Source organism: Palaemon carinicauda, chromosome 1 (assembly GCF_036898095.1).
Source record: "Palaemon carinicauda isolate YSFRI2023 chromosome 1, ASM3689809v2, whole genome shotgun sequence".
NCBI lineage: Eukaryota > Metazoa > Arthropoda > Malacostraca > Decapoda > Palaemonidae > Palaemon > Palaemon carinicauda.
The window spans coordinates 244,056,890-244,073,075 of NC_090725.1; the positions used below are offsets into that span (position 1 = coordinate 244,056,890).

At 37.2% G+C, this 16,186-nt stretch overlaps 1 protein-coding gene across 5 annotated transcripts in view; it reads left to right on the forward strand.

Moving 5' to 3' along the window:
- Window positions 1–11,511, forward strand: part of LOC137654653 (E3 ubiquitin-protein ligase Arkadia-like) — a 57,961-nt gene extending 46,450 nt beyond the window's left edge. For all 5 annotated transcript variants that reach the window (XM_068388482.1, XM_068388492.1, XM_068388510.1 and 2 more), the window contains exons 5-6: window positions 4,386–4,526; window positions 8,436–11,511. In XM_068388482.1, coding sequence (XP_068244583.1) covers window positions 4,386–4,526; window positions 8,436–8,651 — 357 coding nt within the window. In that variant the 3' untranslated portion in view covers window positions 8,652–11,511. The remainder of the gene's footprint in view (window positions 1–4,385; window positions 4,527–8,435) is intronic.
- Window positions 11,512–16,186: the final 4,675 nt, after the last annotated feature.

Genomic DNA, 16,186 nt, shown 5'->3' on the forward strand with positions numbered 1-16,186 from the left:
GAGAGAAAGGATAAAGCACATGTTAGTCTCTCCTTTATTTCTTCAAAGGATCGTGACTGTGTGCCAATGCATAGGTCGTCTGCGTATGTGAATAATTATATATCTTGAAACTGGTTGGTCATTTGTATAATGCTAAAGAAAATGGGAACCAGTACAGAGCACTGCGGGAGACCGTTCTTTTGGGTCCACCTGCTTTTCTTGCTGTCCATTTCTATGAAGAACTGTCGATTTACAAGGAGTAACTATGATTCATACTACAGTATGTTTGCATCTTCAACTGTTTGGGACACTTTTACGGGCATTGTATTCGAGAGCAGCCTGCTTTTAGCATTCATTTATTCAAGGTGAACTGTCCTTCCAGACAGGACACTTGGTGAAGAGCATCCTGGCAGAACCGGCTTGGCTTCCATTTGCAGAAACTGTTCGGAACCTGACGGGGAAGCACCGGAAAAAGTGCCTGGTGGTTGACAGTATTGTATGCAGCTGTAAGGCCTACAAAGGCTGCCCCAGTCATTGGAAGACATCAAGATTCAGAAAGACTGATTGCTCCCAGCAGCAATAGGTCAAAAGGTAGCCAGATTAGCTGCTTCTCTCTTCCTTCATCTGGATGCTCCCCAATTTCTATGGTAAAAATACTGCTTAGTCCCTGATCCAAATGTTCAACTTGGATTCAGACCTGGACTCTTCATGAGAATCGTCTATACTCTTGAGTTGCCGGGGTAGTCACTGTCATTACCTCCCAAGAGCTTAAGCCACATGGAGCATTTCGACAAGTCTGAAGGTCTCTTATTGGACTCACTCAAACTCAGGTTAGCCCGGGTGAAGCAAGTAGGAAAAGCCATATATTTTCCTGTGTCACTGGATATTTTGAAAGATAAGAGATCTCCATCTCCTTTGTTCAGAAGTTCATGGCAAGAACCTAGAATCTAAGCAGCTATGACTTAAATCTTTCTTTCTATCCTCTCTCCAAAGATGACGTGGTGCAAGAATGAGTTACCTTCCTGTCAATGTGGGAGAGATACCACGACTTTCTTCAGTATGGAACGAATAAGAGATCCTGAAATGCTGGCTTCATAAGAACCATCAGACACTCCCTCCCACAAGGAGACCACACTGGATGCAATCACACTATGCCAGGATGTCGGATCTACTGCATCCTTCAGGAAGAATCTTTCAGTGATGCAAGTGCTGGAGTATAGAAGTGCCAGGCAACCTTTACAGCCCACTATCCATGGAGTTATACCCTCAAGTTTTCGGTACGCTTTCATTGTGACTTGTCATAGCTGCTTAGCATGTTGTATAGCTTGCCTAGCTTTTCATTGGACAAGAAGCATCTCCTCTAAGATAAGTCTTGATGTTGGTCTAGAATTAGAGGTGGAGTGTCTGACCCTTTTCCCTTTTCCATCCTCTCTCTGGGGGTGCCATGGTAATTCTGTTATGAGCTTTATTGGACGTTGGTGTGGGTTAGCTTCTATACCAATCATCTGTTCTATACAAGTTGGTTATAGAAGTATCTGTAACGTCCTCCTTATGATGGGGAGGATGGATGTAATGTAAGACGCTTTACGCTTAATTGGCCATACATTGAAACATCCCAGCCTTCTGAGGCTATAGGTTCTTTATTGACTGTCTGTCAACAGACAGAAACATAGCCCAACCTATGTGAATCTATTCATAAGTATTGGGAGGAGGTAGGATTCAACACTTCCGTACCTCTATCAAGTCTAGTTTATAGACTACCCTGGATTTTAAACCAGCCTGTATGGTTATTGGGTCTTCCTCCCCCCTATGGATGATTCTCCTATCATAGGACGAGGGTATGTATTTGTGTTGGAATAGATCACAAATTTTAATCAAAGAAATTTGTATTTTTCCTAACTACAGTCTTGAGTCCTTAAAATTTCACTTCTGCCTCAACCACCCCGTTAGCCCTAGGTGAGGGTCATAGTGCTATTCAATATACTGTACTAACTTGTGGTTGGGATTTCCCTGCCACCCAACAGCAACTAACCGACACCCTGTAATGAACTTTTAACAGAAGTTAGAGAGCACACAGTACTTTTATTAAAGGTTTGTATAGTTAAGAAAAATATAAGTTACTTTTAAAGTTTGTGATGTTTATTTTTTATTCTTGCTGAAATTTTTTCTAAAGTGATAGATGTAACCCAAACTGTACAACATATTTGTGGCATAACACTTTCAATACTATAAAACTTTGTTTCATTTAAATAGTGTACTGTATCTTAAGTCAATTTAAACGTGTTGAGAACATTATTCTCACAATTGCCTCTCCCATAATCTTATGCTCATTCTATTGAACTCTCTGAGGATTCAATGACACACTTTGGCACCATCCATTCATGTAACTATAAGTGCTATACTGCTTTGAAACTTTAGTCAGCTTTCTAATGCAATTTTAAGTTTCTTTTCATCTCTATTCCTTTGTTAGTTAAGCTACGAAATTTCAACTTTAGGTAGGTTGACACATGATATCATTGATCTCGAGACAAAAGTCATGAGCCTTACACCGATTTTGTCATGGCCAGGGTTACCAGAGGGTTAAGATATATAGTGTCAGAATATATAGATTTGTATGATTGATTATACTAAATATTGGCAAACCTTGTTTACACTGAAATTCATTTCATGCTTGGAAATTAGTTGCTTGATTTTTTTTTTATCTATATGCAATGGTAACGGTAAAGTTAATGGAAATTTGACCTAATTGGTATGTGTCTTGGGACATTCATATAAGAGTTATGAACTTTAATCAGCAGTAATTTATTATTATTATTATTATTATTATTATTATTATTATTATTATTACTTGCTAAGCTACAACCCTAGTTGGAAAAGCAAGATGCTATAAGCCCAAGGGCTCCAACAGGGAAAATAGCCTATAGAGGAAAGGAAATGAGGAAATAAACTATGAGACGTTTAAGAACAATAACAACATTAAAGTAAATCTTTCATATATAAACTATAAAAAAAAACTTAACAAGAAGAGAAAGAGATATAAGTGTACCCTCAAGCAAGAGAACTCTACCCTAAGATAGTGGAAGACTATGGTACATAGGCTATGGCACTACCCAAGATTAGAGAACAATGGTTTGATTTTGGAATGTCCTTCTCCTAGAAGACCTGCTTACCATAGCTAAAGGGTCTCTTCTACCCTTATCAAGAGGAAAGTAGCCACTGAACAATTACAGTACAGAAGTTAACCTCTTGAACAAAGAATTGTTTGGTAATCTCAGTGTTGTCAGGTGTATGAGGACAGGAGAATATGTAGAGAGTAGACCAGACTCTGTGGTATATGTGTAGGCAAAGGGAAAATGAGGCATAACCAGAGAGATGGATTCAGTGTAGTACTGTCTGGCCAGTCAAAGGACACAATAACACACTAGCATTAGTATCTCAATAAGTGGCTGATGCCCTGGCCAACCTACTACCTTAGCAATTGATATAATCTTACTAGGTAGGTAGTAAGTTGGCCAGGGCACCAGCCACCCATTGAGATAATCCCACAAGAAAGTTATTGGGTCCACTGACTGGATCCCTCTCTCTGGTTGCAGTTCATTTTGTTTTTGTCTACATATACACGAATAGTCTAGCCTATTCTTTCCACATTCTCCTCTGTCCTCAGATACCTGACAACACTGAGCTAAACAAACAATTCTTCATTGAGCTAAACAAACAATTCTTCATCGCGTAAGGAGTTAACTACTGCAATGTAATTGTTCAGTGGCTACTTTCCTCTTGGAGGGTAGAAGAGAGAGACTTTGTAGGAAGCAGCTCTCTTAGGAGAGGGATACTCCTAAATCAAACTATTGTTCTCTGGTCTTGGATAGTGTCATAGCCTCTGTACCATAGCCTTCCACTGTTTTGGATTAGAGTTCTCTTGCTTGAGGGTACACTCGGGCATGCTGTTCCATCTTGTTTCTCTCTCCTATTTTTTAAAAGTTTTTATAGTTTATATATGAAAGATCTAATTTAATGGTGTTACTGTTCTGAGTACATTTTATTTTGTTTGTTTATTACTTCTCTTGTAGTTTATTATTTCATTGTTTCCTTTCCTCACTGGGCTATTTTTCCCTGTTGGAGCCCTTGGGCTAATAGCATCTTGCTTTTCCAATTAGGGTTATAGCTTACCTTGTAATAATAATAATAATAATAATAATAATAATAATATAGTGTAACAATCACCATAATAATGATAGCTGGCATGGATAAGGAATATAGCTTATGCAAATATTTTACTGTAGTAGAAATGATATTATTTATGGATGCAGCAATGATATCTTTGTCAAATTGGTATCTTAATTTTCATGATTACTTTATTTATCTTTAAATTTTCTTGTATATAGCAGTATTTTATTGTCTTCCAGTTGCCACTATTCCAGCGTGGATCTTTCCCAAGACTAGAAGATTATATGCGGTTTGTTGAACATCGACGCCTCCCTGTTGTTACCCGTGGAGCAACTCAGAACACTATAGAACGAAATACTTTTCCGCATAAGTACAAGAAGGTGAGTTTGTTTTGCTTCCGTTATCACAAATAATTTTGTTAGATTTTCCTTTTGTGGGGTTAAATATGAAATATATATATCTCCTCTTTAGTATTGTTAATTTTCCATTTTAATTCCTATCAGGTATAAGTATGCAATGATACCTTTGTTTCAAAATTTCTAATACTTTCTCACTAGTTTTTGCCCAATTTCCATACCTACTACTATTATAGGCCCAACTGTCTGAACTATCTGTCTAGCAACTTGTCACCAAACGTCTGCAAATTCCAGATTGATATATTAATCTTTCTTCCCGCAATAACTGGTCTTTTCAGCCCTTAGCTGCATTTAATTTTTAGCCTTTTGTTCAAACATCCCTTAGCCCATCTTGCTGTCCAACCTCTTGGACTTTTATTTCTTCCGACACTAATACAAACACTCGCTATTTCTAGGGATTATATTTTCGGCAAAGCTGGAAGACTAGCCATAAGAATTTTAGTAAGGTGTAACCACCTACCGCTAGTTGGCGGAGGTAGGAGGGCTAGCCAGCTACCCCGCTCACACATACACCCCTGTGTACTGTGTTGTCTCGCCACTTTTTACTTTTGGATCAGTTAGAGAAGACTTTTCTCTCTCACTCTGCCCAACTTTTTTTTTTTTCTACTGAAACCTTTTATCATTACAGTATGAGCATTGCTGTTTTAGTGTCAACGCAGTGCAGCATTTCTCGAGGGCAGAGAAACCTTTAATGTGTCTTCCCCCTATGCCACCGGACAACCCATAGGCTGGTGAACTTCCCAGACTGCCGTAAACACATTTTGAGATTTCCTCATGTATGCATGAGAGGAACACTAGGCACCAGAAATGTATCTACTTTGTCCAGCCGAGTAACAAGAACTCCCCGACGAAGCTCTCCCCATCTACCTGTAGAAGAAATAGTACATACTTGGAACTTGGGAGGACAACCCTAGTATGTTGATATCTAGTATGTTCTCGCCTCATACACGGGTTGAAAGGTTGTTGGAAATGCTTCTTTCACTTAGAATACATTTTGGTACGTGGTTCAGGTTTGTACAGCACCTGTTCCAAACTAAGAGATCAGACACTTCACGATTGTTCTTCAGTGACTTTCACATTCTATAAATTCTGGAAACCTGTTTTGTTCCAGCTCTCCCAGAAAATGATACCTGTGGAAGAGGAACCTAAGATCATGGTTGCCTTTCATGAGCACAGAAATTTCCTTGTGCTCTTTACTTCATTTTTCTTCCTCACAACTGAAACGTTCTAGATTTTGTTTTCCACCAAGACAAAGTCTCCTCTCCCTTGTTCTCCACGATAATCTTTTCTTTTGGGACCGGCTATGATTGGGATCCGTACAATAAATGGCACATGATCTGGAACCACAGGATCAAGATCCATGCAGTTTGAACTTGCACTCATTCTTCAGGTGATCGTCACTTTCTGTTACCTGCTTCTTCCCGCACTCATGCCACTCCGAAGAGGAGGATGAAGAGATCATCAAAGCACAGAACAACCTATCTTACAGAGTCCTGTTGGTCAGGATGTTGGCAGCCATCTTTGTCTCTTTTCTTGCCTTGGGATGTTGAGATGTTTTTGGTGACTTCATTGTTCGAGAATGGGCTAAAACATGAGATCTTTCCTCTCTCTGGGACCAGTCCATGACTAAGTTTTCCCAGATGCCAATATCTGGCAACTCATTTGTAAGTTAGGTGACTTTTCAAATCCAATCTCAGCACTCGTATAAATACCAGGATACATGTAGTGCTCTCACGGTTGTTGGCTAGGGTCCCCTCCAACAAAGGACAGTTATTCAGTCTCCCTATTACATTCACTGACAGGCTGTTAGGTATCCTAGGAGAAGGATTCTTCTATTAAATATAGAGATGATTTCTGTGAAGATGTCCAGGAAGACCAATTGATAGGAGTCTGTATGAATGACTCCTACTGTTTTTCTCTGCATGAGGGAGATAGTGCAGACAGAGATTGTTTCGCTCTAGGAAGGGGTCCTAAAGCATTCGCCCCTCGTCATAAGGTAAGAAGATATGTTCTGGAAACATACCTATCCCCGAATAAACATAATGGTCCACAGTACAGAAGGCTACCTGTTCTCAGTTCTTACGAGAGTGACCACATGCACTAACGTTGGTAATAAAAGTCGCTGCCTTTTTTTCCACGTACTGAACATTTGAATTCTCTCTCCTGTCTCTAGACTGAGAAGCCATTCCGGGTCAGGCATGGGGACACATCTTTCTCAAGACTGGAATCTCCTACCTAGGTAGTCACTTTCAAGATCGGTCTGGCAATAGCTTACTCGACCTTTGGTTGAGTGCAGTCATATACTGTACTTCTTTTGCCACAACATGAAACATGACAGTCCCAATCAGGCTGAAGGCAACAACCTTTCTGACTCTTGAGCCATCTTACCAGTGAGCCTTTGGATCCCAAAGAAGCACATGAAAGAGAGATGCAATCAAAGTCCTCCAGACTGTTCTCCATGCCTTTACAGTTAAGTTGTCTAGATCTTATGCCCAACTTTCTTCCATGTTTAAAGGAAGATTTCAAGTACCATACAGTCAGTCATCAATCAGTAAGAGGACTTCTCAGTGAACCTAAATGATATTTGCTGTATATCTAGATACTGTACCCATCCTGCAGTCCATTGGAATCTTCTCTTTGTCCTCTAGGCTATGGCTTTCACCTCAGTCCAGAGCTTCAGACTGTCTTTTGCCCCATATTGTTCATGCTCATCATTCTGGTGCCTTTTTGATTGAGACCCATCTCTTAAGTTTTCTCAACAACTGGTGTGTCATGTCTGTCTCTTGGAGGCAATACTCCAGGACCAAGGAAGTTGACCTTATGCAACTATACAAGAATCATATTTAATCTGTAAGCCAGCTGCATGGCTACTTGGAAATAAAGGACCAAATTAGGCTGATAACACATTGAACATTCATTTCAGCAAAAGGAGGAAAATAGCACAGTTCCTCCTGCACAACCAGGAACTTTCAGTTAGGCAGTAACATTTTCTGAACTTGCCCTCATTATTGCTGATCCAGCGAATTCCCAACCTTCTGGTTTCAGGCAGTAACATTTTCTGAACTTGCCCTCATTATTGCTGATCCAGCGAATTCCCAACCTTCTGGTTTCAGGCGTTGCCATGAGATTATTGTTCAAAGCTATTAAGAATCTAAAGCTACATTGCTCTAGGGTATGTTCACGATTATTGTTGACGACTTTTATTCTGAACCCATAAGGCTTTAGATGATCCCATTGTAGTTTTCTTTATACAGTAGTTGTTTAGCTTTTCCAAATGGGAATAGAACTGTATTGTACTTTATAGGTATCATATGAACTGTAGTTATGAAATCAGTTGCTCAATATGTCCTTGGGTTGTAGAGTTTAAATTTCATATTTTATTCAACATTTGTTATTGATTAGTTGCAAATACAGTAATGAAAAAAACATGCTATCATATGTTAGCTTTTATGAACATTTATATTATGAAATTGGGAAGGTAAAACCTTGCAACATAATTGTAGAGAATAATGGATTTCTGTTTTTCTTCCTTGTTCTTCTAGTACAGTATTTGTCTAATGCCAAGTAGAACTAAGTCAATTATTATTGCCATTGATAAACGATCTTTTTTTTTTTTTTTTTTTTATTCTTATTAATAGTGTACCATGTACATAATGTCCACCCATTCCTACGGAATCCAAACCAAATGGACGTTTCCACTGTGTTCTCAAGTTCTGTATATCCTGTAATTTTTGTTATCAATAATTTTTCATAAATTTGAATGTTTCTTAGGATTCCATTTTATAAAGCTTATTTTATTTTTTTTATATATAGAGACAATTTTTCTTTCTAATAAATGAATTATGAATATTTTTGTAATGATTTTATTTCCAGATCAAGCGTGGAGACATAACTGATGATGGGTTGGAGAAATGCACAATTTGTCTCTCAGAATTTGAAGAGGAGGAGGACGTGAGGAGACTTCCATGCATGCATCTGTTCCATATAGAATGTGTTGATCAGTGGCTAGCCACAAATAAAAGGTGCCCTATTTGCAGGGTAGATATAGAGGCTCATCTTTCAAAGGATTATTCTGTGACCTCCTCCTGAAATCAACACTCTAGTAAGAGTGGAATATCTTGAAGATCCCTTTGGCCCTAAACACTCATGAGAGATCTTACATCTTGCACGTTTGTAAATGACTATTGCTTGAGTTCTGTACAAGCAAGATGCAGACTGTTGCCTGTGACAAGCCTCGCATAAAATTTGATTGGCGAGAGAGTTGTTTTGTCCAATTCATTCCCTCTTCACTGCCTCCCAGTTTGCAAAATGCTGGATAAAACGTGTGAGATGACAGCTCCTTGTGTGTTTTTGGACATAACTTCAAAACCAAGTTCTTGTGTCTAGCAGATATATAGGATGGTTTTAACTGTGATTATTCTACAAAAAATCAGTTCCGTATTCTGCCTTTTTCAAATATTAACACTTTTTCAGAGTTTATCTTTAAAAAGAGAATCTTATTCTTTTAAGCAAAATCAATCGAATGTAGACTTGGTTGAAAGAGGGAAGAGTTCCCCCTTACTAGAGGAATTAGTTTATATGTAGTAGATAAAAAAGAAACATATTTTCTTTTTTAATTTTTTCATATGAAGATGTAATTTGTCTTCAACAATTTATCACTGTAGTTTATACAGTACTGTATATTAAACTACTAATGTCATTGATGCTGGTGCTGTAAGTTGCTTCAGCAGGACCTGAGGTACCAGGCACCAGCTTCATGGACACCAATAAGCATCATCACTCATGCCAATGAAGAGTTGTGGTTAGTTATTTAACAAAACTTTAGGCGCATTCTATTCACAAAATTGTGAATATTGGTTACCAACCTCAGCTTAACTATTTAGTAAGATCTGAATCTGGGTATCAAACAGCAGTATTTTACAATGTACAGAATTATATTAACTTTGAATTGATAGGCTTACAGCAGTGCTCAAACTGGATCAGATTCAGTTTTTTGTTTATTTGTCGGTGATATTTACACCTGTGCTGAAACCCAGAATCGGATTGATGAGCAAAGGTAATTTTTAGATGGCGCCTTTTATAGTACTATAATATTCTTTCGATAATATCATGTACTTTGGTAGCAGTGTTACCCTATATGAAACATCATATCTTCCATTTGTAATAAAGTTATAATATTTGTTGAATTGTAAAATTATGCTAATATAACTACTATGTTACTGAGTTGGCCAAAGTAGTTGGTAGAATTACCCCAAATAGTTGACGGACAGTTAAGGGTTTTGCCAAGCTGTGCAATAAGGTGATATGTTTGTGTTGGGCGTGAAGACGTAAGACGCCACTTGTGAGAGGAAAAATTCTTAACTGGATTACATTTTTACTGTGTAAGGTTCATGCATTAATCTTGAACCTTCAGGATACGCAGAAAACCAAGAACCAAATCTTATTGAAACGGGTGTTTAGTTATCAAGCTTAGGGTGGAGAGGAAAAAGTAGACAATAAGGAAGGTGTTTACGGGGTTTTGCCTGATATTGCGCATGTGATGGAGCCAAAAGAAAAGATTTTGAAATATATTGTAGTGGGAAAATCATTCATATGTATATAAGTATATACTTCCTTCCCTATTGCATTATTTGCAGTATTGAGCTGTAAATGGTACATTTATCATTTGTATTTTCGATTTTTATCATAATTGCAAGCTCACTAAAGACTGAAATCAGTCTAGAATGTCTTTTGTTTCTTAGAGGATTATGTTGCAAGGTTTCTGATTTCTGTCTGACAAGACTTGAATAGAAACCAGTTTAGTCCCCTCACACTCAGGTATGATACAGAAATTTGTCACTCTTGCCATGGATTTATGCCAGTCCTAGATTAGGATGTTCATGGTGCATTTATGAATGACAACAAGAATTCTTAAGTATTTATGGTGAACTGGTTGAATGTGATACATTATAGATTGTAATAGATTGCATGTGGTACACAGTTTATTTTATTATTATCTTATGATTGTAGTGTATTTCTCTTGATCTAAAATACATAATGGAAATATGAAATGGATATTATTAATTTAGTAGCTCGACTTATTCTTTTCATTGTATAGGTGACAGTTCACTGAGCGTCCGTATGGGTGAAGTAAGCATTTTTCAACAGATATATTTTCTATTATATCCCCTTTTACCTTTTTTTTTATACATGTATTAAAGATACGAAATTTGAGCGCCTTTTTATATTGGTAGGACTGTCTTGTTTTGTTTCCTTGTTATCGGGAATTTTTGTTCTTCTTCCTGTGTTGTACCTGTTTACAATGATAGTTCTGACATTTTATGAAAATTCTCATAGAGAACATTTCACCAGCACTTCCAGGTGTGGGCCTCACTAATTGTAGTTGAGAGATTTTACCTCATTATTTTATATTGTAGTTGAAAATAAACCTGATTTTCCTTTCATCTCACTGTAGTTAAAGGCACTTTTTTACTTGTTCTATATTACCTTCTTTCCTTTTGAGGGTATGAGGTGTTGTGACTGTTTCAAGTAATTCCCCAACTTTTTTCTTGAATTATTGAACTTTCTCTTTTATCCAGCTATGCTATCAAGTGAGAAAACTAGAGAATGACTGACTAATGAAGTGAGTGTGTATGTTTTATTTTCTTTACCATTGTATGTTTGTATTTATGTGTGATTTGAAAAACTTGCAATTATACCCTCTAAAGTTACATATTGTATTTGGAATTGTGTTAGATTTCTTTCTTAATCCTATCTTTTTTTCTTATCTAATATAGTACCAGTACTTCACCGTTAGGGGGTCACAAGGAGGGATTACCCCAGTAGCTAGGGTGTAGTTACAGACTGTGGTAAGTTGCCCATCCCAGTACCCTTTGCCAGCTTGGATAGGTGCTGTAAGGTATTTGTATTTTTTACGTTGAATGTGTTTAATAAATTAATTTTTACTTAATACTTAATTTTATTTGAATCCCTTGACATAGAGTGATCAACTGAGTTTATCCTCTACTTCAATTTTGGTTTCCAAAATGTGTTGATGAAATATTCTAGTATTAAAAACTATTATTCCAATTATATATATATATATATATATATATATATATATATATATATATATATATATATATATATATATATATATATATATACACACATACATATATACACATATATATATATATATATATATATATATATATATATATATATATATATATATATACACATACATATACATATACACATACTCAGGAAGATCAGATGGAGTTGGAAGAGAAGGGTTAGGAATGATGATGTTCACCAAGAGCAGAAAAGGCATTAACTGAGTGGAAAGCTGTAAATAGCAGATTGTTACTAGCAAAGTTCAAATCAAAGCAGTGCAATATGAGTATTATAGTTTGCTATGCCCCAACAAATAATTCCCCTGAAGAAAGGAAAGGTGAATACTAAGAAGAACTGCTGAGGGTAATAGATGAGATCCTTGAGAGAGAGATGGAAATTTTGATTGGCAACTTCAATGCTAAAATTAGAAGAAATAATCAATGTAATGGGTGTAAGGGTCTTGGCAAAGTTACAAATGGAAATGAGGACATCTTATAAGTTTATGTTCAACAAACAATCTTGTCATTGGACTCTATGTCAACACAAGAACATCCACAAGTATACATGGACTTCACCGTGTGGCGATTACAAAAATCAGATAGATCGCAATGCCATTAATAAAGGTAGAAGGAGGACTCTGAGAAATGTAAGAAGGTATAGAGGTGCAGATATTAGTAGTGATCACCAGCTCCTCATCGCCACACTGAAATTAAAACTGAAAGCCCCAAATAAAAAGATGAATAGAATACCTAGTTTTGATATAACTAAGCTTTGAGAAGAAGAGCACAGAGAAATCTTTACAAATGAATGTAGGAATCAATTTGCAGTCTTAGAGACTTTAGGAGACAAAGAACATAATTAATGAAGAATCCTGTGATATTAAGAACATATATCAGTCAGTTGGTAGTGTAGTCAAGTCTTGGGACACGCAGTTACAAGGAGAAAGCCATGGATATCGAATGTTACTTGGGATATTATTAAAAGGAGACAAAGAAATTGATTGTTGAAAGTTTTTGAGGAAGTAATGAAAATTACAAGGTAGAGCATGCTAAGTATTCCAGTATTGATAGTGAGGCCAAAAGAAAAGCCAAGAATGACTGGAGAAAATATTGAGACCGTAAAGCAGATGAGGCTGACAAAGCTATGAATTCAGGAAGTGGCTATGGTGTATTAATTACGCTTAGAATTATTAATGAAATCTCAACTGGGGCAAAAAGAGAAGCATATATCCATCAAAAAGAGAGATGGCTCTGTTATAGCAACAGAAGATGAAGAAAAACAATGTTGAATGAAACACTTTAGTTAGGTTATGAATAGGAGATAGGAAGGGAATAATTTGATTGATATACCTGAAGCTGATGAAGACCTTGATGTTCCCATGAATGAATTCAGTGTGTTTGAAGTGGAAGCTATCCTCAAAAATCTAGAGATGGAAAGCCCTGGGATACAATGGAATAACGGCCGAAAATGAAGTGACTCTCAGACTACTTACATGATTATTTTGTAGTATGTGGCATGCAGACGCAAAACCTGATGAATGGGAGTTAATACCGGCATGTACAGCAATGCATAGAATATAGAAATCCCCTTTTGAAGGCATTTGTGGATCATGAAAAAGCCTCTGATATTGTGCACCGGCCAATTTTGTAGAGAATCCTGCTTTATTATGGAATTCCTCTTGAATATGTAAATTTAATTCTGTTCATGAGCATAGCAAGTGCAAAGTTAATGTTAATGGAGTCTTATCAAATTAATTTCTATTGAACAGCGGAGTGCTCCAAGGGAATGTGTTGTCACCTACGTTGTTTACCCTCCTCATGGATTTTGTAATGTGTAGAACAGTCAGAGATGGTGGAGAAGGACTGGACTGGATTAGAGATAGGAATTTAGCAAACCTAGAGTATGCTGATGATGCTGTCATTAGCAGAACACCACAGGATTTGTAATGCTTGCTTACCAGAATGCCTGAAATATCACACTAGGATGGGCTGAAGATAAATAGAAGATAGGCAGAGATGATGAGAATGGATTATGCAATGGAAGATGAAATATCATTGGAAGGAAAAAGGATTAATGAGGTAGAATCATTCAAGTATCTAAGAACAATGATCTCCAATACAGGGTCTTTAGAATTAGAGTCTAGTGAAAGATTTAAAAAAGCAAATCAGACATTGGATAGGTTAAGAAAACTTTGGAAATCAAATCGCCTGAAGTTACATATAAAGATCAGACTATATCAGTTTAGTGAGATCAGAGTTACTGGATGGACATGAGTCATGGTATGACAATGAAACAATCTCCAAGAGACTTAGTATATTTAAGAACAAAGCCCTCAGAAGGATATTGGGAGGTAAATGGCAGGACAGGATTAGAAATGAAACTATGGTTTGAGCAGGCTTTTCGCACTCCCCAAGAGAGATTAGTTCAAACATGAAGCTTGGCTCCTCAAAGGACGAAGAGTTGGAAGACCCAGGCGTACATGGCTGAGGACTATGAAGCACGAAGTAGGAGATAATGAATGGAGAAGTATAGAATTAAAAGCTTGAGATAGAGATGACTGGCGAAATCCAACCGAGGCCCTTTGCGTCATTAGGCATAGGAGGAGATGATGGTTGTTCCAATGGTAATATTACACAAATTTTATTTAGAAGTATTTGTAATGTAAGTTGGAAAGGGAAGGTCAAGACATTCTCTAGTGTCATCAGTGTTTGATAGACGACATTTGATACAGACGAATGTAGTGAATATTTTTGGCCAACTTCCTGAATAGATATTACTCCTGCTTGTCTCAAGTGTTTACACACATGGAGGGAGGTGATCAACATACACACTCCTAACATAGCGAGAGTTTTACACAAGTTTCTATCTAGTCTCTCTCCATGTCACAGTAAGCCCACAGAATGAATTCCGAGTTCCACTTTGGTAGAAAGGAAAGAATTATCTAGGTTTTCAGAAATTTTTATATTTGCATTCCTTCCCATGTTAAGGTTAGAAGTTGGATTTAGTTTTGTCCCAGCTGGGAACAAACACTAGCACATACCGGCATGTCTTCCTCCATTGAAGGAGATCTTTCCTGTACTCTTAGAGATCTATTGGAATCAGAATCTGAGTCCTACTTGGACAGAGTCCGTGCAGGCTTAAGTAAGAGGAGCACTTTCTTGAGGCCAATGAGCTCATTTATGAGCTTTCCGTAAGAAAGGGTGGATGGTTAGGGGCACTGCCTTGTTGCTTGCCTTTCGAAAGAACAAATAGGCAGGGGCAACTCAAGTATTGAAATGTGTCTGGTTCTGACAGACTACCTTTATCACTCGGCCTTAAGAACATAACCCATAAATCCTTGGTATATCCTTAGCAACATGGTGGTTTCCCATCATGTGTAAAATGGTGTACTGTATAAGATAATTTATGAGTGGTCTTTTTCGCAACCATAGGCTATAGTCGCACTGGATGGACCTATTGCAGGCAAGTTATGCAACAAGATGCCATCCTGGTTTACAAAAGTTTGAACAGCAAATGCGACTCCCTTTGCCTCGTAACAATTGTGTTAGGGGATCTTTGTGTGGGGGTATCTTTCCATTCAAAATAATGTAGATGTCATGTTTAGCCTAACATTTTGTTTGATAGAGTTCACAGAGATATAAATAACAACTATGTTATCTAAAGTTTTTGAACGTTTTCCGGCAAAGCGTATTAATGTTTGCTGAAGGTAATCATCTGTTCCCTAGTTTGCAATTTGGTATTCGTAAAAGCATTGGAGCATGTGAACCCTTCTTACAATCTCCAATGATGTACAGAAATCTCTTGATTGTGGTGTGGAAGTTTATATAATTAGCCTTGATTTTAGTGCTGCCTTTGACCGTGTTAATCATGATGCCCTTGTTTTCATACTCAAACAGTTGGGAATGGAGGGGTCTTTTTTTAGCATTATCATTGAATTTTTAAGTAATAGGTCTTAAAGAATGGTTGTTGATGGTCACCAACATAGTGAGTATAGGAATGTGATATTGGGTGTTCCTCAAGGTAGTGTTCTTGGCCCATTACTTTTCATACTATATACACATGACATGTGGTTTAGCTTATAAAACAAGCTTGTTGCATATGCAGATAATGCTACTCTCTTTGCATCAATTCCATCTAATAAATGTAGATCTGGGGTTGCTGAATCCCTTAATAGAGATCTAGCTAAAATTGGTGCATTGTGCAAATTATGGGGTGTGAAGTTGAATCCTAACAAAACTCAAAGTATGATTATAAGTAGGTCAAGGACTGTGGCTCAACATCCGGTTGTCAGCATTGATAATGTTTCTTTAACTTTGTATGACTTTTGTAATTGTAGGTGCGATTCTCCACAGCAAATTTACTTTTGACAAACACATTAGGTCTGTTTTCTTCAATTGCCAAAAAGGAAAATAATGGCTTAATGATACTCTTTTAAGGTTTTTGGTGATCAATCTATTCTGAAGTAGTGTTTTAATTCTTTCATTTTATCTTGTTCCAAGTATTTTTCTCCTGTCTGGTCTTCAGCT